General features: G+C 35.7%; 1 protein-coding gene and 1 long non-coding RNA gene across 6 annotated transcripts in view; one reads left to right on the top strand and one right to left on the bottom strand.

Annotated features, from left to right (window-relative positions):
• LOC137491393 (uncharacterized) overlaps window positions 1–25,698 on the top strand; it is a 65,425-nt gene that overhangs the window by 12,849 nt on the left and 26,878 nt on the right. For all 4 annotated transcript variants that reach the window (XR_015482799.1, XR_015482801.1, XR_015482798.1 and 1 more), the window contains one exon: window positions 1,272–1,422. This is a non-coding gene — a long non-coding RNA (uncharacterized LOC137491393). The remainder of the gene's footprint in view (window positions 1–1,271; window positions 1,423–25,698) is intronic.
• syt10 (synaptotagmin X) lies at window positions 6,207–24,213 on the bottom strand. 2 transcript variants are annotated; one of them, XM_087247205.1, is made up of 7 exons: window positions 23,904–24,213; window positions 22,025–22,481; window positions 16,138–16,699; window positions 9,961–10,081; window positions 8,183–8,354; window positions 7,684–7,813; window positions 6,207–7,095 (listed from the first exon to the last, which is right to left on the bottom strand). In XM_087247205.1, the coding sequence occupies exons 1-7, from the start codon at window positions 24,208–24,210 to the stop codon at window positions 7,024–7,026; spliced, it is 1,821 nt and encodes a 606-aa protein (XP_087103331.1). In that variant the 5' UTR covers window positions 24,211–24,213; the 3' UTR covers window positions 6,207–7,023.

Here is a 25,698-nt window from a genome sequence, read left to right as displayed (position 1 = left end):
TGTATTCAGATGCAAAATCATCCCAATTAATGTAATTTTATAAATGTTTTTTTTTTTAAATAGACTTATTTATTTATTCCAGAGAACAAAATACTCAATTTAGCAATTTGTTTTGCAGAAAAAACTGAAATGCAATGTCCTTTTTTTCAGTATTATGTAGCCCTAATCTGTACTGTACTATACTATACTAAAGTGCAAAATGTTTCCTGGATTACTTGACTCCTGCGGTCAATCATGATGCATTGCGATTATTTTAGTCAACCTTTTTAGACAGTAATAAAATTGTCTTGTTTATTAACTTAAGTTAAGCTGAGATAATGATTGTGTTTTAACTTAAATATTTCATTTATGTTATTCAACAGTGCTCTGTAAACTGTCATCATTACTAAAGATATTAAGTTAATATAACTTGACGTTAAAAAACTTTTAATTCATTTTTTAAGTTCTCTGAACTTAACATTTTAACTTTAAGCAATAATTCTTTAAACGATTCACCATGAAAGGAAAAAAATACAAAAGCTGAAAAATGTGGTAGTTTAGTCTAGCCATTTTAAGTCTTCTGTACTTAAACACACATTAAGTTAACTAAATGGAGAGACCACATTTGGTCAACTAATTTAATTGAGTTGTCAATTTCCCATTACTCAAATACATTAAAGCAACTAGTTTACTCAATCAGACGAGTTCAATCAACTTATTAGGGTTTTTAGTGTGTGAGCAGGAGAATGTTTTTTCTTTGCATTACTTTGCATTACAAAAACACTGTATGATGATGCTATAGGATATGACAAGATGTTCTGTGGATTAAATATAAATAAAGTGTACAGTAATATAATGCAAAAACATGCAAACCACCTATTAGTATATTATCATGCATTAATAAAATGCAAAAGGACATGGAAAAAAACTTGTGGTTAGATTTACTATAATTTTATGGTAGCAATTATGTACTGTATATATATTTTAAATACCAGATCAACTAGTATATGAGTTTTTTCTTCATATTCAAAAGTGTGAACAACAGAGTAAGGCATTTTCACACACATTTAAAATGTTATGATGATACAAAACCTCTCTTGCTCACTCTTATTTTGCAATAACACTCTTCTGACTCTATCCAGTTGCTCTTATTTTGGGTCAAAACAACAGCCTAAATGTGCTAAATGAGCTTGAAATCAGGACTGTTAGATCTTTACAGTTTATAGCTCATGGTAACACGTTCAACGTTAAGACCGATTTGTTTTCTGACATCTTTTCTTTTTTACCCACAGCAGACCAAATGGTTGGCAATCCGCTGAAGCAAACGACCCTTTGATATTCGCAGAGATGAAGGAAATGCCAGTTGCCTGTCAGCCTGATCAAGGTTTTCTAAGGAGCGCCAGGCTTTTGATAAAGCACCTTTTAGCAGTCCGAGGCTCAGAGGTAAGATTGAATGCATTTGCCTCTTTCAGCAACATCTACCTTTGTGTTAAGCACATTTTACTCTTCAGTGCCGGCATTATATGACTGGCGCTTCTATCTTCTTTTAAGTCATTTAACTCTGTTTTTATGTTAAGCGACCTTGACGTGGGCTGGATATATATTAATGTATATAGATACAAAAATTTCAGACACATTAAAGCTGTATTAACATCGTGTAAAATATTTTTTCATTTAAAAATGATCATACTTGGACAAACGTCTTACCTTTTATTTGTTTAATTGGCTTGAGGTCTTTCTTCTGTGTGCTCTTCTTCTCTTTCCAACTCTGTCTGTGTCATTAATTATTAAGTATCAGAGAAAGCCTAATTACATCTGAACAGTGTGACGCCATTAAGTAAATTGTCTGTAAAATTGGTAGAGCGCAGCATATAGAGCCATTGCTACAATCTGAAAGACGTCCGCCATCTCTGAAGATACAGTATCATCCTTAATGGATCATTTTCTGCTTCACTTATACTTGGTTACCATCGCAGAGATTGCAAATGCAAAAATGGGTCTTTAGAATATTAATAGTCATTTCTGCATGGAGCCTAGAAAGAAATTTCTGTACTCCAGCAACATTTGAAAACATTTTTGGAAGAATTAAATATGGCAATGATAGATGCACTTTATTTTAAAGTAAAATCCTCACTATTAATTGCCTTAAACTCCAAATTTGATGCTTATTAATAGTTATTAGGGTAGCTGTTCGGTTTAGATATTAGGTAGGATCAGAAATGTAGAGTAAGATCTTGCAGAATACTTTATAAGTACAGCCAATAACATAATAATAGGCATGTAATAAACCACTAGTTCAATAATAATCAGAATTGATACTTAAACGAAAGTATTACCATAATGTTTATTGAAATATGTTACTCAAGGATTGCTGTTTTAGTCATTGTTTTATTTAATTCAATGTCTTACTTTTCATTTCCTTGTTATTGATTGTGAAATTTACCCAGCGGAATTTAATTCTGTTTTAGTGTACTTTAATTTCCTTTAGTTGACACTAACTTTAATGTACAACACACTGTAGAATGCAATATTAACATAACAGAGGTGTTTGGATTGAGTCTAGAAACTAATTTCTGTACTCCGGCAGCATTTGAAAACATTTTTGGAAGATGGAGATACAGCAATGATGGACACACTTTATTTTAAAGTACAACTCTCACTATTATTAAGAGCCTCAAAATGTGCTGCTTATTAACAGTTATTAAGGTAGCGGTTTTGTTTAGGTATTAAGTTTAGGTAGGTCTTAGGTAGTATTAGGTTTAGGTAGGATTTGAGATGTGGAATAAGATCATGCAGAATATGTGCTTTACAAGTACAGCCAATAACGTCATTATAGGCATGTAACAAGCCACTAGTTAGTTAATGCTGTTTTAGTCTTTCTATAGTTTTTTGTAGGTTTAGAGATGATGCAGAATATGTGCTTTATTAGTAGTAACAAACCTTAATAAACAATATCTTAATAAAAAGCAAGTAATAAGTCACTAGTTAATTAATAATGAGAATTGGTACCTAAACGGACATGGTCAGCAACAATACTCTGGTAAGCTGTGGCAAAGACACAATGCTCCGTACTAAAAGGCCCAAAGTGTGCTTAGCAAATATCCCCCACACCCTTACACCAAGACCACCACCCTGAACTGTTGATACAAGGCAGGATGGATCCATGTTTTCATGTTGTTGATGCAAAATTATGACCCTGCAATCCGAATGTCACAGCAGAAACTCTTCAGACCAGGCAACGTTTCTTCAATCTTCTATCGTTCAATTTTGATGAGCCTGTGCAAATTGCAGCCTCAGTTTTCTGTTCCTAGCTGACAGGAGAGACACCCCATGTGGTCTTCTGCTGCTGTAGCCCATCCTCTTCAATGTTCGATGTGTTGTGTTTAGAGATGCTTATCTGCAGACCTCTATTGTAACGAGTTACTGCTGCCTTTCTATCAGCTCGAACCAGTCCGGCCATTCTTCTCTGACCTCTGGCATTAACCAGGCATTTACACCAACAGAATTTCCCCCTTTTCAGACCATTCTCTGTAAACCTCCTGTAAAAAATTCTAGTAGATCAGCAGTTTCTGTAATACTCAGAAAAGCCCGTCTGGCACCAGCAATCAAGCCATGTTCAAAGTCACTTAAATCACCTTTCTTCTCCATTCTGATGCTCGGTTTGAACTGCAGCTGATCATCTTGACCGTGTCTACATGCCTAAACGCATTGAGTTGCTGCCATGTGATTGGCTGATTTGCGTTAACGAGCAGTTGGACAGGTGTACCTAATTAAGTGAATATTTTAATGTACTTTCACTTGCTTTTAGTTGACTTCTAATATATAACACACTGCAAAATACACTGACGGTTCAGAATTTATTTAGTTAAAATACATTTGAAACATCCAGTAAAATTTCAAATATTTACTGCATTTTTTTTCCTTACAAAAATTATCACAATCTGTACACATCAGAACATACAGCGATCGTTTCAGGTGCAAGTATGACAAAGAATCACTGAGAAGCAGTTAATTGACAGCTCAGGAGGTTGAGTGCTAATCCAAACAGTTGCACAATTTTAAGAAGCCATTACACAATATATGCAAATTGTGTACAAAGTTGTTTAAGATCACGAATATGCCCATAGTACAAACCAATCACCAAACAATCCATAGAAATGCACTTTAACAATATAACAATTGAAAGAGCTCGTCAAGTATACACACACACACACACACACACACACACACACATACTCCCGGATTCAAAAATAATACCTTTCATAAACAATAGAGTCTACAATTCTAATAAATATCTAATGTACTGGTATCATCATGCTACAAGAATACTTCATCTTTGTTCTATCACTCCCACCGAGCTCTGGGGCAGAAGCACTGTCCTCATGTGCAAATCAAAGTTAACAGTACACAGCCGTTTGTGTAATTGCCATGATTGCATTATTACTCGATGGACACACCAGAAAAGCACTCCGAAAACCTTATCAAGAGAGTCCAGCTTTCAAACATTTAGGTGTGCAATTACCATGGTGTGTACCATATTATTAGCATACCAACTAAGTACATGCTGGATGATTTCCACAATAATAATTCTCTGACATACAGTAAAACACGACCAGTACAGTTACTAATCAACAGACACATTTCATTCGGATGAAAGGCAAATGAGGGCTTCTCTATTGTTCATCCTTCTTAAATGGGAATGTTTCATTATTTGCACCTACAGTTTGTGCGATTGGCAGTGTTCACCTCTTTTTTGTTGTCGTTCATGAGATATTTCTATGGCAGTAATTGCTTTAGATGTTATTGATTTATTGAATGGCAGTTTTACCTTGAACCACGGTTCATACTTGACTCGCTTTGAAGAAAGCGCATCATTTTCCTCTTTTTTTATTATATCATTAATAATGTGTTGACATTGATTTCCTTTTGACTGTCATCTGAAGACGGATGTGCATGTTGTGTGTTTTTGCTAATATTCGCCTGATTTAAGTATTTATAGTATCTTTATGAAACTACACGCACTTTTCTAGCAGAAAATTTACTCTAATAACATTTAAATTACTGTTTTATTTATTTATTTTATGCTTTTTACCTGTTTAAGTTTTCAAAACCATTAAGAAAAAGTATTTGCATGTTCTGTAAGCACTGACAATTCAATAATGCATCAATAGCTCTGTAGCAGGTATATATATATATATATATATATATATATATATATATATATATATATATATATATATATATATATATATATATGAATGTTACCCTGTGTGTTGATAATACTGGGAATCAATCTTTTGTTCAGCTTTAAAATAATTGAATACTATATCTAGACTACAAACAAATCAACACTAACAGGCTACATCATTTGGCTACTGTGCAGTCCTATTTGACTATTATTAGCACATGCAAGCAAAGAAAAATAAAACCTATTTTTATTTATTAGAAAAATAACTAATTTCTGGGGCAATTTGCATATTATCATAAGATTTTTACCTTCATTTATCTTATTTTATTGTCTATATAAAGCTTCTTGGTGACACTTTACATTAAGGTTGTATTATTTAATGTTGCCTAATGCATTTACTAACATAAACAAACGACGAACAATACATAACAGCATTTGTTTATGTTAGTTAATGAAACTACTGTTACTCATTAGTTAACTCACAGTGCATTAACTAATGTTAAGAAGCATGGATTTGGATTTTAATGAGGCATTAGAAAATGTTAGACTATGATTAATAAATGCTGTATAAGTATCATTCATATATTATTGTATTAGTAGTATTAGTATTGTAAAGTGGGACCAGTTTCTTATTCTGCTGTAGCAGGGGTGGGCAAACTCGGTCTTGGAGGGCCGGTGTCCTGCATAAATTAGCTCCAAATCTAATCAAAAACACCTGAACATGCCAATCAGTGTCTTCAAGATCACTAGAAATCAATAAGCAGGCGTGTTTGATTAGAGTTGCAGCTAAACTGTGCAGGACACTGGCCCTCCAGGACCGAGTTTGCCCATCCCTGTGCTATACAGTAGTATTATCTATGGGATATGAAGTAAAAGGGGTTTTAAGGATCAAATCAAAAAGGAATTATCTATCTATCTATCTATCTATCTATCTATCTATCTATCTATCTATCTATCTATCTATCTATCTATCTATCTATCTATCTATCTATCTATCTATCTATCTATCTATCTATCTATCTATCTATCTATCTATCTATCTATCTATCTATCTATCTATCTATCTATCTATCTATCATCTGTCGTTTTTTAATTAACTTTAAAGTGTTCAAGTTTAATGAACACATTATTTAAATTGATTCATATATTGAGTTAAATAGATCTTCATTTAGTTTTAATATTTGAATCATTATATACAGTATATAATCAGCCTAAGATAATGATTAGTAGATATGGTATAAGTATAAGGGATATGGTTTATATATACTGTAATATGTACAGAGCTTCATCCTCACAAAGCCTCTTTTTATAAAGAGAGAGAAAAGAGGGTTGATTAATAAGGGAATACGTGTTGACATTTCCATTGATTTCTATTTGGTCATGTGATACTGTGATTGATGTTTAGCCATATCTAACAGATCTTGATTGCATCTTTGAACGCCTCTTCTTTTTCATAACCCTCAATCAAATTTGCTAAATATTTTCACCAAATAGGAACATGTATTTGAAGCGTTCAATGCCTAGAGATGATAAGCACTGTCATTTCATGTGTCTGTAAAATTACATGGCGTCATTATACTGTCAAACAGCAAGAAGCTTTATATCATTTGACTGTCTGCTACAAAGCGACCTGAAAAAATATTGTTTTAGGAGCTCAGAAACTCAGCACCAGTAGAGCACAATGTAAGACAAATTGAGGATTTGAATACTTGATTGTGTCTGTAGCAGGGATACCAGTACTGTTTAGTCCTTACTAAAAATGCAACCTGACAAGTTACGGCTAGTGAAAAATATACCCTATAAATGATACAAACGCAGTGTGTTTTGCAGGTAGGATTGGATAGGATTCCAGCATGTTAAGGGGTCTGTGGTGGTTTTGGAGATGGACATGATCCTTGACTCTCAAAGCTGGATGCCCGTCCTGGCCACTGCAAGAACAGATACAGATACAATTAAAATGTCAGGAATTTAAGACATATTAGACTTACTTTCCCTGTATCAGGGCTCAATATACACAAACTGTTAAATTTATAGGAGCCAGTAAAAATATATGTTTCAGAAATCATTTTTATAGTGAAATGAATAGAATCACAATACTATACTTTTCTAGTGGGGCCAATATATATATTTTCTCTGCATTTAGTTTTTGAAGCCCATCATTCAGTATTGTTCAGTATTGTCCTAACAAACAATACTTCGATAGAAAACTTTTTTTATGTATTAACTTTTATAATAATGTCAGCTTTTAGATGGTTTATAAATCTAATAGTCTGGAAAAAATGGACCCTTATGGTTTTGTGGTCCAATGTCACAGTTTATTTACTATGAAATAATCTCACAGCATCAACAAACCTTTTAGGTATTATTAGAATGTTACTTAAATATATTAAAATCTTCAAAACAGTAGTCAATAAATCCTCAAAATCCAAAACGTTTCAATGTTGCATGCCATAAAGACAACACTATAATGCAACACATTCTTTATGAACTCAAATAAGCCATTTCAAGTCTCTCACCTCACATAGTGCATGCCAGTGGGTGATGGGCTTGCGTGGATAGGCTAACATCTCGTTCCAGTGGTCTCTTCCAAGACCCTCGGCATCCGGCCCCGCCCTGCACACCCCTATCACTTCATTGTGTCCAACTCTGAAAGAGAAACCCAATACAAATAATTTTCTTTATGGAGTGGCATGGCCAGGTTGTGCATGTGGAAATCATCAGTGCATAAATGGCTCCCTATTCATATGCAAATATACTATGTTTTACTCCTTGATGGCTGAGAGATGCTTTGATGGCATAATCTACTCTTAATTACAGCATAGCTGTCTGATTTTATAAATATGTACAGCTGATTTATAAAAACCAAACGGAAAGATCTCTATTAAGATGTTAGCTGCAAATACTGCATGCTAGCTTACTTAATGGTATAATTACTATCATTATCCCTGATGTCAGAATAATTTGTCTGTAGCATGTGTTGAAGATGGTTATTCTTCTTAAGTAGCAGGAACTGACCTGTCGTAGTCCATCACCGTGATTGACAGGCTGACCTGCTCCACATTCTCAGGTGGGATGTCGAAAATGATGGCCTCGTTATAGACCGGGTTGAGTGTGTTCTTTTTGGTGGTCGTCTTCCGCTTCTTCAGCCTCCGACCATCACATATGAGGGCTACTTTAACGTATGGATCTGTGGAAAGAAGTTTCAAGATTTATTTCTTATTTGTTTTCTGAACTCTCATGTTCTGTCTACTTGAGATCTGACGAATGCCGCAGGCATTTTAATATCTCAAATAACATACTTGGCATTAATTTGTCAGCTTGATTTCTTTCCATACTCATATGTGACCTGATTGTGAACAAATTTTAAAACACATTAACTCTCCGTTATGAAAAATGAGACATCTTTTTCAATTTGAAGACCTTACTCCCGAAAAGATTTTAACTTTAATTTGAAATAATTTTTGAATGGTGTACATTTTATTAAATTTTTTGTATGATACATTTTTTTAATCTATTTTTGATGCAATTAATAGGTAAAATTTCACACTTTCTAAATACACAATGATATGACTGGGGAAATGTGGCTCAGAAATAGTAGCTTAGCAATACTAATGAACAAATTTTAACCACCTCTTAATGATTCTTAAAAATGTCCAGGCAATTTCAATATATAATCAGATCAACAGGATCTATTCAAAAAATATACAGTTTTTATAAATAAGTGTATTAAGAAATAAGGGATAAATAAGGGAAATAATGGTATTTCATTCCATTTGTTGAGTAAAGACTGTCTATGGTTATGGTACATCACAAAAAATAGGTAAAGTTGACCTTACATTTATCAATACATTTGCATAAAATTAGTAATTACTCATAAAAAGTGAGTAATATGAGCTCTATAGTATCTTTGAGAGTTTGAAATAGGTAGTAGATAGTAAAAACATTGAATAGGCGACTTTACTTGTCACAGGACTGACATAAATACAACATTTGCTCAATAATAAGAGCAACATACACCATTTACTCAAGTCATGTAGCCGCACACAACCTAACCACAATAAATGAAATGTAAAAAGAATTTAAGCTAAGTTAGCTAACTATTAAATTAACTAAATCTAAACCCATCTAAATCCATGCAGACACTCTCAAATCATAATTCGCCCTTTATTCTCAAGCTCAAACAATTGTGACAGATTGGGGCAGGGCTTCTGTTGAAGGAAGGCTGAGCCAGAGGGTGTTTAGCAGGTGTGAGGTTATGGCTGGTGTGTTACATGAGAAAAGAAATCAAGATATGCTTGAAATGTGACTTGCCATGATACACAGAAACATACATCAGGGTAAAACAAGTATAAATATTGGTGATTTTTTAATAGAATTAGTGGAATGTTTCACTGGTAATGCTTTCTTTCTTGAATGTGATGAGCTTTATGCAAAGTTTTATTGAAAGTATGCTTTATGTAATTCTGCAAGGTGACATGAATCAAACAAATACATATTCATCACTAGCAACTTCAGTTTTATGTTAAGTAAACATAATGTAAAGTAAATATTAATAAAATGTTTAGCAACTGGTGGTCAGGCACATTAAATCTTAAGAAAAAATGTTTATTCTTATGCCATAGAAGAACCATTTTAGCTCCTCCAAGAACTTTTCATTGATCATGGATTTATTCATGTAAAAAAAAGTTTGTACAATGGAAAAGTTATCCAATTAAAGATGTTATTTTTGAAAAGTGGCCTCAAACATAAAGACAAACAGTCAAACTAGACATAATGTAAAGGTTAGCACTGACCAGAATAGCCAGTTATGTCCATGGCTTTTAGATTGCGACATTTGATGACTGTGAGGGTCATGCGTCCAGCCGTGGGAAGATAGCAAAGGGAGTACATTATTTCACCCAGATCCACGCTCTCCTGAAAGAAAGAACCAAAAGATATTAAAAAGAAAATCAGCTTGATTTAACTGTGATGCAATGGGATAGCTAAGGTAGCATCTGCACATCAGTGTCCTAAAATAACATTGTAAGGTATTGATTAAACAATCTGCAGCGAAGGCATGATCCTCGGTATGTATTGTACGATTATTTTCATCCTAAGAGTCTCTTCAGAGAGCCTTGCAAACAAAACCCTTATTGATTGACCCTCCAGATAGTCTTTTATTTTCCTTGTCGATGACAACTCAAACATAGCTTGAGCCAGATTGGACTATTATTATCTCATCAGGTTTAAACAAAGTCTATTTTTAATCTAAAGGGGGGATATTTCTCTTTAAAACCGTCAGCAAAACCAAAAACATCTCCAGGAAAAGGAAACAGCTACATAGTGGAGAGAATTACGACTCTTTTAAAGAAGCAAGCCTCATCTGAGAGGACTGCTGTGTCTGTGTGTTTTGGCTACTGTGAGATGTATCGTTTGGGTGGCTGGTTCTAGTGCGATTAAATAACTTAGTTTTGAATGAGACAAATCTAGCTTCCCTGACCTTTATTAGCTTTGCAGAGGCGGTAAAGATTATTCTAAAAGGCCAGTGCGTATTTTGTTATTTACAGCTTCTCTGTACTGGAATAAGCCAGCCATTATTCTTTCAGAGGCAGCTAAAGATAGTGATTAATCCGTCCAAGTAAAGATTAAAAACATATTGCGTAACAGGAAGAAACGTACAGGCTTAAACGCTGTCATACTATATTTTCCTGTTTAAATTTCAGGCGCACCATTTTGATGTTTTCAGCACAGTACATGCAGTTTCTCTGTATTATTGATTGCGTAGGGTTATTTTTATGGCTTCTTTTTTGTTTTTACAATGCTTTTTAAAATCTTTTTATTACATTTAATTGATTTAATGTATTACTTTATGTATTATCAGTCAATAATATTTATAATATTTATAAATCACAGTGAAATACATTACAAATATTATGTAATTTAAAATAATCATTTTCTATTTTACAATTAATAAACATCTAAAGTTGATAAAAAAGAGGTTATGGAAAAAATAATATGAAAAAATAATTTAGTTGTCAAAGTGCAAAATAAAAACAATATTAAAACATTTTATAAATGAATTTTAATGTAACATCAGTCTACAATATTGTAATTATTAAAGGTGCTACACTCAGGATATTTGGAGCCGATATCGGGTACCGATTCTGATTCTTCAAGGTTTATATAACTTTACCATTGCATAAAGCAAATTTTCCCTTTAAGCACGATACTTAAGTGGAGCTTTCTCCTTTTCCAAAAGAATAAATGAAGGATGTTGCTTATAATCCCTTAAACACGTCTGTTATAACCATTTAGTGCGGACAAGTCATGGTCAGAAAAAGCTTTACAGAAAATAATAGATTAAACAGATCAAATATTTGGTGAGAAAAATGCAGTTTGGAAACATTGCAAATGATGGAAAAATAATTCAACATGTCTCAATGAAGAGTTTGGAGTGGATTTTTAATGCATAAGAAGTTAAAATGCATCTTCCTCTGCTTGTAAACTCATAATCTAACACTTACGATTGGTACATGTGATCAGCCAGATAAGCGAGTACTGATCGAGTCATAAAATGTGTATATCGGCCGATTCCGGTCTCCTTCTAATCGATCGGAGCATCCCTAATAATTATACAATATTGTGAATTATTTGTTGGCATGTATTGAAGAATTTTTACAGAAAAAAAGCATAACAACAAACATATTCACATGTACGTAACTGGGGTATTTGCATTAATATTTATATTTAAATACACTGTCAGTTAATCTGAGTCCATCTTTATTGAGCAGCCAACAACTATACATAATTTGTAAGTTTTAAACAGATCAATGTTGCTTTACTGTGTATGCTAATATAGTTATATAAGCTGCGTCCCAAGTGGCACACTATGCACTTATTCACTTACACACTCAACTGCATAGTATATGTATTTAGTGTCATCCCAAATGGAACACTAATGTTTTTTTACTAATCGTAAATTCAACCCGTTTCCCCGATAACGTTTGACAGTTGCCAAATTAGTGAATTAAATGACCAAAGTACCAAATATTGCCTGCCATGAGTATAACCTAGCTTTCCCTTGGGAGAGACCACATGGGAAAGCTAGGTTGCTGCTGGAAGTGGAGTTAGTGAGACCAGCAGGGGGCGCTCATCCTGCAGTCTGTGTGGGTCCTAACGCCCCAGTATATTGATGGGGAGTCTATACTGCTCAGATGAGATGTAAATCGTGGTCCTGACTTTCTGTGGTCGTTAAAAATCCCAGGATATGGGAATATCCAGCAATATGGCTGCCAGGTAAATGCTGCACACTGGTCGTGAATGAGGACCCCTAAAATGTGTAAAGCGCATTGAGTGTCCAGAAAAAAGCACTATATAAATGTAAGGAATTAGTATTGGTTTTCTTTTTAGTTATCTTGGTTCAACACTGAGTCCATATTAAAACAAATGTGTAGTCTGACGTCAGAGGTCTCTTTGTCATACCCTATCCCTACATCCAACTGCTCTTGTTGTCCTCAGTACAAGTGCTGAATACAGAAAGCCATGGGCTAATTCAGGAGTCACGTCTTCTAGCGGCGTTTGTGTCCTAAAGCATTTTGCAAATCTTCTGGGGCAATAATACCCTTCCTGCTTTGACTGCCCAACTTCCCCTCCTCCAGATCTGGATGCCCTTTTACCACCACAGCAATGTTCCAAAAAAGAGAACAGAATTAGACCTTCAAACGTCAGCTTAGGATAAAATAGAGGGTTTCAATATGCAGTCGGAAGTGTAACGGAGCAAGGCTGCAATCTATGGCTCTGACTATTTTAGGAATTGAGAACTACAAGCTACTTCTCTCCACAGTCGGGGTCTAAGAGCAGCTGGTCTGGAGTGTCTGCATTGTTTTTCTCCCTAAAGGGCAGTTGCGATACTCTCACAACAGGTCGAAACCTCTCCACTACAAATCCAACACTACACATCAATACTTTTGTGTTCAGTGGGAAAGAATGGGGAGGAATGTTGGTAATCCAATTGTTAAAAAAAAACACAGAATTGACAGGCACCTTAATGTGCATCCCAAACAAGCAAGCAAAAGGAAAAGGCATAAATATGTTGAAAACAACACAATCAGGGAACTAATGAGCCTGAAAGGGACTGATGCGTCAAACAAGCAGGAGGAGGAGATTCTGTTTCCTAAACAGGAATGACTCACGGACCAAATGAAACGCTGTCACCATTCACGGTTTCTCTGTAGCAGGAAGGCAGTGGTACATCATTATTAAATGTATATGAGTCACTGTAAATAAGGTGAATATGACAGACAATGCCTTTTACCTTTTAAAGATTGCCTAGCAGTTGAACAAGTCAGAATATATGTAATAATACATGACAAATTGCCATAAATTACCACCTAAACTAAGTTTTAATGCTTCAAGTCCTATGAGAAATCCCTTATAGCTTAAACTACTGTAAGGTTTAATGTTGCATTTACTTTGAACAGTTGCCGATAGCATTTAACCTAAGTGCACATCGCTTTTCCCTGCCTTCCAGTTAGATTGAGTAAGGCTAAACACTTCTATATTACTAAATATTAAAGGGCTAATTCACCCAGAACTGCGGGTTTTGTTCATGTTATGAAAGCCAATTGTATTCAAAAGAGCCCCAATGGACTCTAAAATGGATTTTCTTTTTAGATATGCACATTTTTATTTGAGATATTTTTATATTAGAGTTTCTCTGTATCCTATTGACTGTCATTATAGAGTAGAACAATTGAAGCATTCCTTAATATATCTTGTGCGTTTTGCAGATGAAAGATGCTTTTACATGCTTAAAGTCCCCTATAAACTGGTTACATAAGCTCTGATATTTTAACTGAGGCGTAATGAGTGGGCTTCATTATCATGAGGGCCTATCTGACTAAAGGAACCTAAAATAATACTTGTGCAGAAATAGCTTGGGTTCCTCCTGAAATGTACAGTACTGCCTGTAACATGTCGTGTTGTACTCTGCAGCAGGACAAACTCAATTCCACACCTGTTGGATTAGTCATGGCTGTCGTTTGAAGGCTCTGGCTTGATAATCATGCTTCCTGTGCCTCTGGAAACTGGCAATTGTATCTATTTTAGAAAGGGGCATGTGGGTGCCCTCAGTCAGTTTGAAGATGAGCCCTCCCTCACACCTGGCTTTGCATAACAGATCAATCTATCTGTTAATGAGGCCTTCATTCCCATGCAGACGATTTTGCTTTGAGCTCAGTGTGATTGAAATGGAATTATGGGATCAGTTAGTACATTTGCAATACAAATATCCTTAATTTATCCGTAATTTAGATGCTATTGGCACATCCTACAGGAATGTCATGAATTATATTTACTTTTTTATTACACTCACAAAATTGAATTGGCAGCACTCCATAGGGGGTTGCTTTGGAATGATTGGGTAAGGAATGTACTGATTTTAATTACGAATTACAAAAGAAAATGCAGGACATGTAACACACTTATGATGATAATTTAAATATAAACATAATCATTTTGTATATTGTATCTCTTTCTATGTCTGCTTTCTTTCTTTCTCAAACTATTTTTGGCATGCCAACATTAAGAGTTTATAGTGAATTACTGTGCAGTATTCAGTTTCTTTCTTTGAATTTCATTCATTAATTTTCCTTCAGCCTAATGCTGATTTATGCCTCTGCATAAATCAGCGAATGATTGGTGTGACCTACAACGCCTGCGTTGCGTGTAGTCATGCATTTTTACTTCTGCGCTGTTTGTGTTGCTCTGCACTTACAAATCCGAAACACTAGCTGGACGTGAGGTTTTATGTTCCTTGTGTCGAGTTTCTTCGTGGGTGATGTGTTTTTTTCTGAATGCTACAAGTAGCTAAAAGTCGCTCATTCAGTAGAGGGAATCGGCAAACGACTTTAATCGTGCAACAACTCTTTAAATATAAGGTAAACACAAAACAAAAGAGTCCGTCTAGAGATTCTTCACAGGACACTTGTAAACACTCACTCCATCGAGCTCGCAGCTCTCAGCATCGCTCATGCTCATCAGTGCTAACAAGCCGACCAATCACAGAGCTTGTGCTACGCAACGTTCGGATGTGTAGTTACATTTTTTGAGAGGTGCGTATCAGTGTTTGGCCTCAGCCAACGGCGAGGGCTATGCGACTGCACAGAGGTTAAACCGGACCATACATGTGCGCTTGACGCAGAAGTATAAATCAGCCTTTAGTCTTTTATAGCATATGTTTTATGCGGCGGATGCCCTTCCACCTGCGACCCACTACTGGGAAATCTTTACATTTCAGTTCATCCAAAATAAGAATTTATTTTAATTTCAGCCAATCAAACTTTGCATTGAGCAGACATTTTGAATTGCAATTCTGCATCATCTTTGAAATCTCAAACTCAATTCACATTAATGCCAAGTTCAGACTGCATTACTTTAGCACCAATTTTGCCTCGCCGAAGTTTTGAGAAATCGCAGACAAATGCCTGAAATCACAAGAAAATCAGCGCTTGTTCACACAGGTAACAATCACACAGTGTGAACTCTCAAAGACGCAATCTGAGAGAATCACAGAAGAGTCGCAGATGCCCGTGAGATATTTGGCACGCTAAAATATGTACATTTTTCTATCCCCTTTAATTGCTTCTTTCTCATTATGTAGTTAATAACAAAACATATACTACGTGCTTTAGGTTTTGAAACGTAGTTTGGACAAAGTTGCTGGCGATGCTTCCTATTGTAAAGTCATGCAGTGTGAAACCTCCTTTCGCCAATCCATCTTGCAGTGTAAACACAGCAGCGATGAAACGCCACCCCAGATAGTCATGAAGTGTGAAAACATCTGTGACATGGCAACTTTGAAAATCATGCAGTCTGAACTCGGCATGAGGCGCTTAGAATTTCAAACACGTTCTTGTTCTAAGAGCTTCAACGCTAAATGGGGAACAACCCTGCCATTAATCTGGTCTTGTTGAGTTATGAATTCTACTTACTGTAGTGGCTGCAAGAATGTCCTTCCAAACCACGGCTTCGCGTGATAGATCAGACAGCTCAAACAGGTTATCAACCACCACCTCACCAATCATATCATGACTCGTGAAGCGGTCAAAGTCGTACACGCTGAAGTGCAGCTTGCGATTACACAGCTCACTGTACTCCACAGGGAAACGGAAATCCTCGTCGAATGTGGGATTGAGGGTTTTACGGTGGACTCTCGTCTGAAACTTCTTTTTGCGCTCTGGAAGCAGGTATATCTTCACATAAGGGTCTGAGGTACCGGTGAAGTCTTTGGCGGGCAGGTCCAGGGCTTTGAGAATGCGAACCACAAGAGCTTGTTCCTCATAGTCATAGCTTAGAGCAAAGCTCAGTTTTCCGCACGTCTCCACCGGCTCCTTCGTACCCTCTTCAGAGTCCACGGACTTCTGCTTGTACAGTTCAGGTTTGATACGGCCGATGCTGACTGCAGAAGACTGCCGCACAGGTAGAGTGTCCATGGTGAAGTCCACACTGGTCACATTCATCTGCCGGGGCAGGTGTCGGCGGAAAGAATTGTGCCTATGAAGGGAGAAGAACTTACTTATCATGAATTTAAGTTACTGTGAAATTAAAACTGACACAGAAATAGCAAATAGCTATAGAGTCAAGTGGACAAATCCAAGTCCTCTCTTACTTTACTTTTTCTTCTGCTTCATGCCACTTTAAACAATATTGGTTCATTTTTTGATCGTTCTTGTGTTGGGAAATTGTCAGATTGAACTATTTAAGCTTCTCTTTTGAACAATAAAGCTACTAACAATGTAGCAACATGAGGACCATATATTTTAAAATAGGTTTATGTAATTTAAAACCATAAAACAGTATTTTGAATTGGTTAATAGATTTTTAAATCACTATTATAATGTATAATGTACTAACAATTGACAAATATAATTTTAATATATATATTTTGCCATATATTTATGTGTGTATTTGTCTTTATACACCCCCCACACACACCCACCTCATGCAAAAACATTATTTATTTTCTCTGATGAAGTCTTTATGGCACAAGATTGTCACACACAAGAGATCAACCAATAGCAAACTACACTACCTGACAAAAGTCTTGTCAATCCCAGTTGTAAGAGCAACAATTAATAACTTGCTGAAGACCTATTGGAACCCGCATGGCCGCAAGATTCTTATAGAAATCAGTCAAGTTTGGTGAAGGGAATATCATGGTTTGGGATTAAATTCAGTATGGGATCTTTGAGAGATCTGCAAAGTGGATGACAGCATCAACAGCCAAATGTATCAAGACATTTGTGCTGCACATATTATAAACCACAGGAGTGGGCAAATTGTTCAGCAGGATAGCGCTCCTTCTCATACTTCAGCCTCCATATCAAAGTTCCTAAAAGCAAAGAACATCACGGTGCTCCAGGATTGGCCAGCCCAGTCACCAGACATGAACATTATTGAGCATGTCTAGGGTAAGACGAAGGAGGAGACATTGAAAATGAATCCAAAGAATCTTGATGAACTCTGGGAATCCATCAAGTTATTTGAGATTTATGAATGCAGTCCTCCAAGATAATGGGAGTCGTACACAATATTTATTCCTTTTCCACTGCACCATGACTTTAGATTATATACTGTACTTTATTTCTGTTAGGTGACAAGACTTTTGTCTAAGCAAAGACGGACCTTACTGTCCTAATTAAATAATTAAAGATCAAGGCATGGTCAAGTTTTATTTTGGGAAAATAAGCATAATCTAGAGGCCTTTGCCTTTCATATTAACCACTTCTGATACTAAATCATCAACTAGAAGTCAAGTTATTGTTGTTTGTTGCTCCCAAGCACTGTAGTATGGCATGTTCCTTCATAAACACTTCTATTCCATTTTTAGCCACTTATATATTGTAGACTTCACTATATTTCATCAAAATAGCCAAGGCTATATATTCTTTACTAGAAATCACATTATCAACACTCAACTTAACTCTTATGTGGAAATCATAGTTCTGTAATCCTTGGTGTTTCCTAGCAACTACCACCTTTAGGACAATGACAACAAACATATGACATCGATATCATGCAACAAAAAAGTCATAGAATATATAGCTTGAACCTGTTATATAGTAGTAATCATAGTATTTACAAATATCAATTTCAAAGTTAAAGAATCGATTTTTCAGTATACATCATCGGTATTAATCTGTCTGTCACCTGCTCATGTTTGCTGAACATCATGCCCTGCAATTTGCACAAACATCCCAACACAATGTAATGATAAACTGCAGACAGACAGTAATTAACCGATGTCTTCGCATGTTTTGAAGCGGACTTCTTTCGAAATCCAGTTTTTGATGGCAGCGTTTCTGAAATATCTTGCCAGCCGCAATGAATTTGCCTGTGAGCCAGTGCCAGAATTCACAAATCGGAGTCTTTCTCTTCTATTTAAGATATAAGAAAACTTCTAGTCTTATTAGCACAGACACCTGCCAGGCACCTGTTGCAGAACATAAGCTACAAAGCTGTATAAACCTTGTCTTTTTGATATTACTGCGGAAAGAAGTCCATTTATGATACGCAGGGATGAATAACATAACACATGCTCGTGCATACAGTGGTATTAGCACTGTATCAATGGACCAGATTTCAAGCTGAAGTACTAAAGGCGTTTAATGAAGATATTTGCTCGATATGTGGAAAGAAAAGTCATTTTTACTGCTCTTAATGGGTTGTGACTGCAAATCATTAAGAAGTTTTTACTTGAGGCTATATAAAACAGTATGAAGTTACATAACAATAGCATTTCATACATCTTTGGTTCCAAAATGATTTAAAAAACCTTCAGCAGGGCATTATCTCATTAGTAAAAGCTAAACTGTCCACTTTACCAAGAAGTTCAGCTCTTTTTAGTGAGCAGTATACCATGAAATAACCATTTAAAGAATCTAGCTTTGCATTTTAGCCCATTTTAATGTATTTTGTATATTAAATATATTGTATATATCTGTTCAATATTATGAGTTTAAAAACGAACTTGAATTCTTGAGTATTTTAATTTAAAATGTAATAAATACCAAACAAGGAAACAAGGCATGTATCAAACAGTATTTTCCAGAGACACTTAAGTATCACCTTTTTGCACACCTTATTAAAACGAAGACACGTTATGAGTTACACCATGTTGAAGTTTTAAAGGTCCCGAGAAGTGCTTTGAAACGTGGATTTTTTGTTTGATGTTTGACGTAATCTCAACTGAAAAATGTAAAGAGGGTGCGACATAAAAAAGCTCCTTGCCTTTAAAAAAAATAGTCAATAGCATTTCTTTTTATCACAGCTCTGCAAGTGAAAGCAGTTACATCAAGCGTCTTAAAGGGGGCGGGGCATGTCAGATGCTACAGATAATTTAATTGGTTAAGATTTAATGAGAAGATATGAGGTGATGTGAATAAAAATCATTGATCGATTTAGGCGGAAGTGACAAACTGCAAGCTTTACATGTTTATATTTCTTTTATATCTTCTAAACGTGAATGTTGTCACTGATTTGGAGCACACTAGCTGATAGATATCCTTAAATCAGACTGAAACGAACATCTAACAAACATTATTTTAATCTTCACGGGACCTTTAATGACAGTTTGTCAGTAATGGATTCTAGGAGGATTTGAACACAGCTGTTCCTCACTTCCCCAGTCGGACAAACAGTCGCAGCATGTCAACGCTATTGCGTGGCAACACTAATTACATCCCTGCTTTCTTAAAACACTGTGCCATGTGAAACAAAGGGAAGAAGAGCTGATTGTTTAATTGTTGGGGTTGCAAAATGCTGTTTCCATGGCAGTGTGAATCTAGAGCTCTGATTGGTGACCTGTAGTGATTATTGGACGTACGCAGCAAACAGAAGTAACACCAATCTTTCAACATAATGAACATGTGAAAACATGTGATGGAAATCTAGATACTTTTGACAACTTATGTCTTGTATGCTAACAGATGTTCTGGAATCTGTTTTGAGTTGCTTGTTTTTTTCCGTTGACAAGCTATTTATAAACCGTTTTCAAATGGTTTTTATGAGCAACTGGAGTTTACAGCACTTGCAGAGATGGAGATCGAGTAGATCATTTACAGCGAACTGAAAATGATCATGAGCTGCTCATGTCAAAGGAGCGACAACCTGCTTTCAGGGATTGATAGAGTTAATTAGTGTATCATCATTAGTAGACTAGTTGATTAACAATGCTATAATGACCATATATAATATAATTGTTTCTTAGTCTGGCATGTAGGCATTTCTGTGTGGAGTTTGCATGTTCTCCACGTGTTCGTGTGGGTTTCCTCCGGTGTCCCCCACAGCCCAAAAACATGCACTATCTGTGAATTGGGTAAACTAAATTGACCTTAGTAAGTGTGAATGTGGGAGTGTATGAATGTTTCCCAGTACTGGATTGCGGCTAGAAGGGCATCTGCTATGTAAAATATATGCCAGAATAGTAACGGGTTCATTCCACTGTGGCGACCCCTGATACTGATTATCAGGATTATCATTATACTAAGCCGAAGGAAAATGAATGAATAAATAAATGTTTCTCATTCTTCCCTTGAACAGTGAAGCTGTATTTGAATAAAACAAAAAGCAATACAACACTAAGTGTCATAAACTGGCCTTCACCAAGTCCTGACCTGAATATTATAGTGGCAGCATGGAATGAATGAACAAAGATGCCTAAAATCTAAAGTCAAGCTTGAGTAAGTTCTGAATGCTCTGCCTGTGTTTAAGAGTTTGCTTTGTGCCAATGGAGGACACTTTTGCCAGAATTATTATTATTTGTTGGTCTTTATCAGTCCATTTATTAAAAAGCGTTTTTTGTATAGATATTAATTATACCTTGTGGTAAATATTGATGATCTTTAATTCAAAAAAATCTTTTGTAAAACCCCAGAGCTGTTGGTTGCCTAATCCTTAGAAACAGAGCTGTACAGTGCTCAGCATAACCGAGTACACCCCATTTTAAAAATAAATATTTTTATCTATTTCTCAGTGAATATAGGCAATGTATTTTGGTGCATTTAAATAAAATAGATTAATTAAACAGATGTATTTATTAAAATAATATTTTAGGCATTAAACATATTTAGAAATTGAAAGATAATACAATTAAATTTAAGCAAAATATTGAAAAACTAAATTACAACCTACAAAATTTCAACTAATTATTTTCAACTTTTTTGCTTCTATTGATTTTTTCTCTTTTTAAAATTTGTATTTAATATTTTTCTATAACATAAACATTTGTCCGTTCTAGTTTTTCGGCCGTTATTGTATATTTTGTTAAATGAGCTACAGATTTGACTTCAGTACTGACTGATCTAATATACAGTATATGCACAAATATACTATTGTATGGCTTCCTATTAAAAATATGGATTTAAAAGAGAGATTTGTGAGGGGTGTACTTGTATATGCTGAGCGCTGAATATAAATGTATTTTTCTATTATTGAATCTCCTTAGTAGCTGTGAATTGGCTAGTATCCTGCTGTGCTTTCCTTTTTTTTTTTCTAGCTGGATGGCAGCCATGGCAAGCATACTGTAAATATGGATATCTCTAAATGAAAAAACAGCTGCTCTGTTTTTTTTTTTCTATATCAAAGACACACGCCGTATCGCAAATTCCTCAATACGTGTTTATCATTCACTAAAGGCAGCCCTTTATAAGCATATCTTCTCAATTTCAGCAAGTATATAGTTTTAGCTGGATGAGTTCTTCACTCAAGCGGTAATAATGAAGTGATTAACCCTCTTCTGCAGTGTCATTTAAAGTGCACCCGAGCATCAAATGTAATTCATCATGAAAGCTAATAGGTATGCAGATGTGTGTAAATCACCTGGAGGACGAGGTAGGTTCAGTGGTCTGCCGCTGAATTTTGGCCTGCTTGCTCAGACGGTCCCGCAGTGCCTGCTGCACCTCAGCAGGGATATCTGGTGACGTCTGGCTGATCTTCATGGCCGCCTCTAGGATCTTAACCGAACTGCGGCCGTTCACTTTCACCTCTGGTACCTTCCACTTCTTGTCCTCCTCATCCTCATGCTGGATTTGCGATGGCTGTCGTCCTGCAACTCCAACGGCTTTTGCCTCAGCATAAGGAGAAACAGAACGAGACACCGGAGGTGGTGCAGGGGGGGCCTCGAGCAGCACCCCCGGCGGACAGCTGTCAGCATTGGACGTGAACGCCTTGCTTCTCCAAATGGGCCAGCACAGCTTCCAAAAGACAAAGAGAGAGACTACCAAAAGGGCGAGCCCACAGAAACCTACGACCACAGCTAGAAGACTTACAGAGATGTCTACAGGCAACAAGAGGAACAGAGAGTAGATTGGAAAAAGGAAGACAGGGAGAAAGTGGTGAGGAGTTGGTAAAGAACAGAAGGTGAGGGAAAAGGAGATGAGGACAGGAAAGAGATAAATGAACACCAGACGGCCAGACAGAGAGCACCAGCGGCAATAAATGATGCATGACAGACAAACAGGAGAAAGAGGGAGAGAGAAAAAGAAAAGAAAGAGAGGGCAAGGTGTAAGAAAAAAGAAGACTGAAATGCGCTCGCTTTAGTAAAGCAGAGATCATTTGCTGGTCCATGCAATCAGAGTTGATATACAATCAAACAATCGGTTTGCAAGCATCGATTTAAGAGTGGCCCTGTTAACCCCTTCATATGTGCTCAACAGGTGCAGGAGTTTCAGCTGCTGGATGCACAGTGCAGCACATAATTATAGCTGATGATTGCTGAATCATGGAGGGAGTTTTAACAGCACACTGCTAATGGTGCTACTAACCACTTACAAATGAGCACCAGGCAAGGAATTAACCTCAGACATGTCTAAATCCTTCCGGAGGTAGCTAAACGTACTTTAAACAATATATGCATTCGGTTTTGTTGCTAATTAATTCGATTTCTGGCTGCTGATGTGCTTGTAGCAATACTTAAAGAGACAGTTCACCTCTAAATAAAAATTCTGTCATAATTTGCATCAACTTGTATTAATTTATTTCTTCTAAACACAAAAGTAGATTTTTTTTTAAGAATATGTGAGTCTCTTTTGACTAGAAACTATTCGGTTGCCCACATTCTTCAAAGTATCTTCTTTTGTGCTCAGTACGAAAAAAAAGACATTCACGCGAGTTTGGAACAATATAAGGGCGAGTAAATGATGACATAATGTTCACTTTTGGTCGATCTGTCTCTTTTATTGTGAATTTATTAACATGTGCTATGCTGTTTGATATTTTTAGAGTTATAAATCTGCTTTTTGCATTGTTTTCTTCATTGTTTCATTTGAATTTGTCCTGCATTACAAGTATAAAACAAATTACATGCACAAAATTGTGTGTGGTGTGCAGTTATATACAGATGGATAACTTTGAATACGGGATATAACACTGGAATACATATACTGAAATTTCCAGTCATATAGTATGTGCGTAAATCCTACATCGGTTTCACATCCATATGTTAAGCTATTTGAACTGCGTTGCGCGCTGATAAGCTACAAGTTTAGCATTTACCAGTATGATCACTGATTTCACGTAATGTTATGGATGTTAAAAATATTTCTAAGCGCGCGAGCGAACTTTTCAAACTTTCCTCCTCTTCGCGCTCATGCTCAGAAAAAAAGTCTCGCGTATTGTCTAGCCAACGATCCAGGAGATCATGTGTTTGTGAAAGAATAATCAACATTGCTTACGTTAAATTTACCTGAACTTCCTTTACCTGGTATGTTGCTCTCCAGTGGAAATATATCCGCGCATTTCTCCCGGTCGACGTGCCCGGCGAGGCACAGCTCTGTCACTATTTGGAGAGCCCTTTGGCACAGGCTGATGCCGTCCTCTGTGCGGACATTCATGTCTTTCCTGTTAATCCATTGTATGTTGGACGATGCGTGAGGGCGAGAGTTCATTGGGGCACCATGTGAGCTGCTGAGTGCAGCTGATGCGTACGGGAATGGAGAGAGACCGATGCGTCCAAGTCCATATCCTACGCGCAAAGGCGCACCAGTTTCTTTGGCGCGGTGGATCATTCTGGGGCATTTCCACACTGCCCAATAGGAGACACGCGTTGCATAGAGGGAGGATCATAAGTGTATATATATACAGGCTATATGAAAAAATACTAATTTTAAATGACTTTGAATGTTCTGTATTATATAGAATTAAGTTCTTATAATCACTGCTCTTATCATATTACTCTATTACATTTAACACACATACTACTTTGAATGTTTATTATATGTTTATTATAGGTATTCAACACAATATTTTATTATCATTGTTCTTATTTTATTACTACATTAAATTTAACACATGCTGTGTGTATGTACATGTGTATGGCTTAAACAGTTTCATTTTCAGTTATATGTAAAGATTTGCATGTATAAAACAAAGCTTTGTGTTGCATAAGCATTGAGTTAAATAGCTGTACGCACTTTTAAAGGCTCTCTGCTAAAGTTTGTCTAATAGTTTGTGCATTTTGTTGTCAGTAAAAAGGAGTCCACAAATGCATATTTGTGTTGTCAGACTGTAGAAAAAAAGTCAAATGAGAGCAGACATCGTGTTTAATAGAACAAAAGAGCACGGGGAATGCATGTCTGATGAATGAGAGAACACTATGTACTTGGCTCAGCGCTGTTCATAGAGTCTGACAATCTCCTTGACAACCAAACACAAACTGGGGAGCAGTTGAGGCATCATCCTCATGCAGACCTGTATGTGTGTGTGTGTGTGCCCTGTTAAACCACTGGTTTCAGAGAATGTACTTATCTCATGCTAATCAGATGCGCATGGTTTTTCCTGAGTGGTTATACAGTTTTACTAAAGTTTCAGGGTGCACTTCAACTTTGAATAAACCAGCATGTAAGCTGTTTAATATTAATAACTGCTAGATAGATTTTTATTACCATGCATTGAAAATATTCCAAACAATGACTGTAATTTAAAATCAGTAAATCTTATAATTGTAATTGAAATATATAATTGTGAGAGTATTGAGAAACTCAGATCTAGCAAAAATACCAATTCTAACAAAAAAGTAAGAATTATAAAGAGTTTCTAACTTAAAATATGAGTTCATAGCTTTTTAAATAAAATATATCTCAGTTTATTTATATCTTGCTCACTTTATTTTTCACAATACAGAATTATTTCTAGAAATTCTTAGTTTTTTTCTAAGCATATATATATATATATATATATATATATATATATATATATATATATATATATATATATATATATATATATATATATATTAGAATTCTTTTGCTCTGAAATGTTAGATATTACAAGAATAAAAATTGCAGGATGCAAACTTGGAATTCTAAAAAATAAAAGTCAGAAAATTATAAGATCGAAAAAATGAATAACAAGAAAAAAAGTGTAAATTCTGAGACAATTACAAGAGATAAACGTATTATTTATTACAATATTATTATTTTTATTATTTCAGTTTCTAATTATCTATTCAATGTTTAACAATTATTTAATACCACATTTTGCAACATATGCATGCT

Source organism: Danio rerio, chromosome 4, assembly GCF_052040795.2.
Source record: "Danio rerio strain M-AB ecotype USA chromosome 4, GRCz13ab, whole genome shotgun sequence".
Lineage (NCBI taxonomy): Eukaryota > Metazoa > Chordata > Actinopteri > Cypriniformes > Danionidae > Danio > Danio rerio.
Note: the sequence above shows the minus strand (reverse complement) of the source record. Positions and strands in the feature narration are given on the sequence as shown.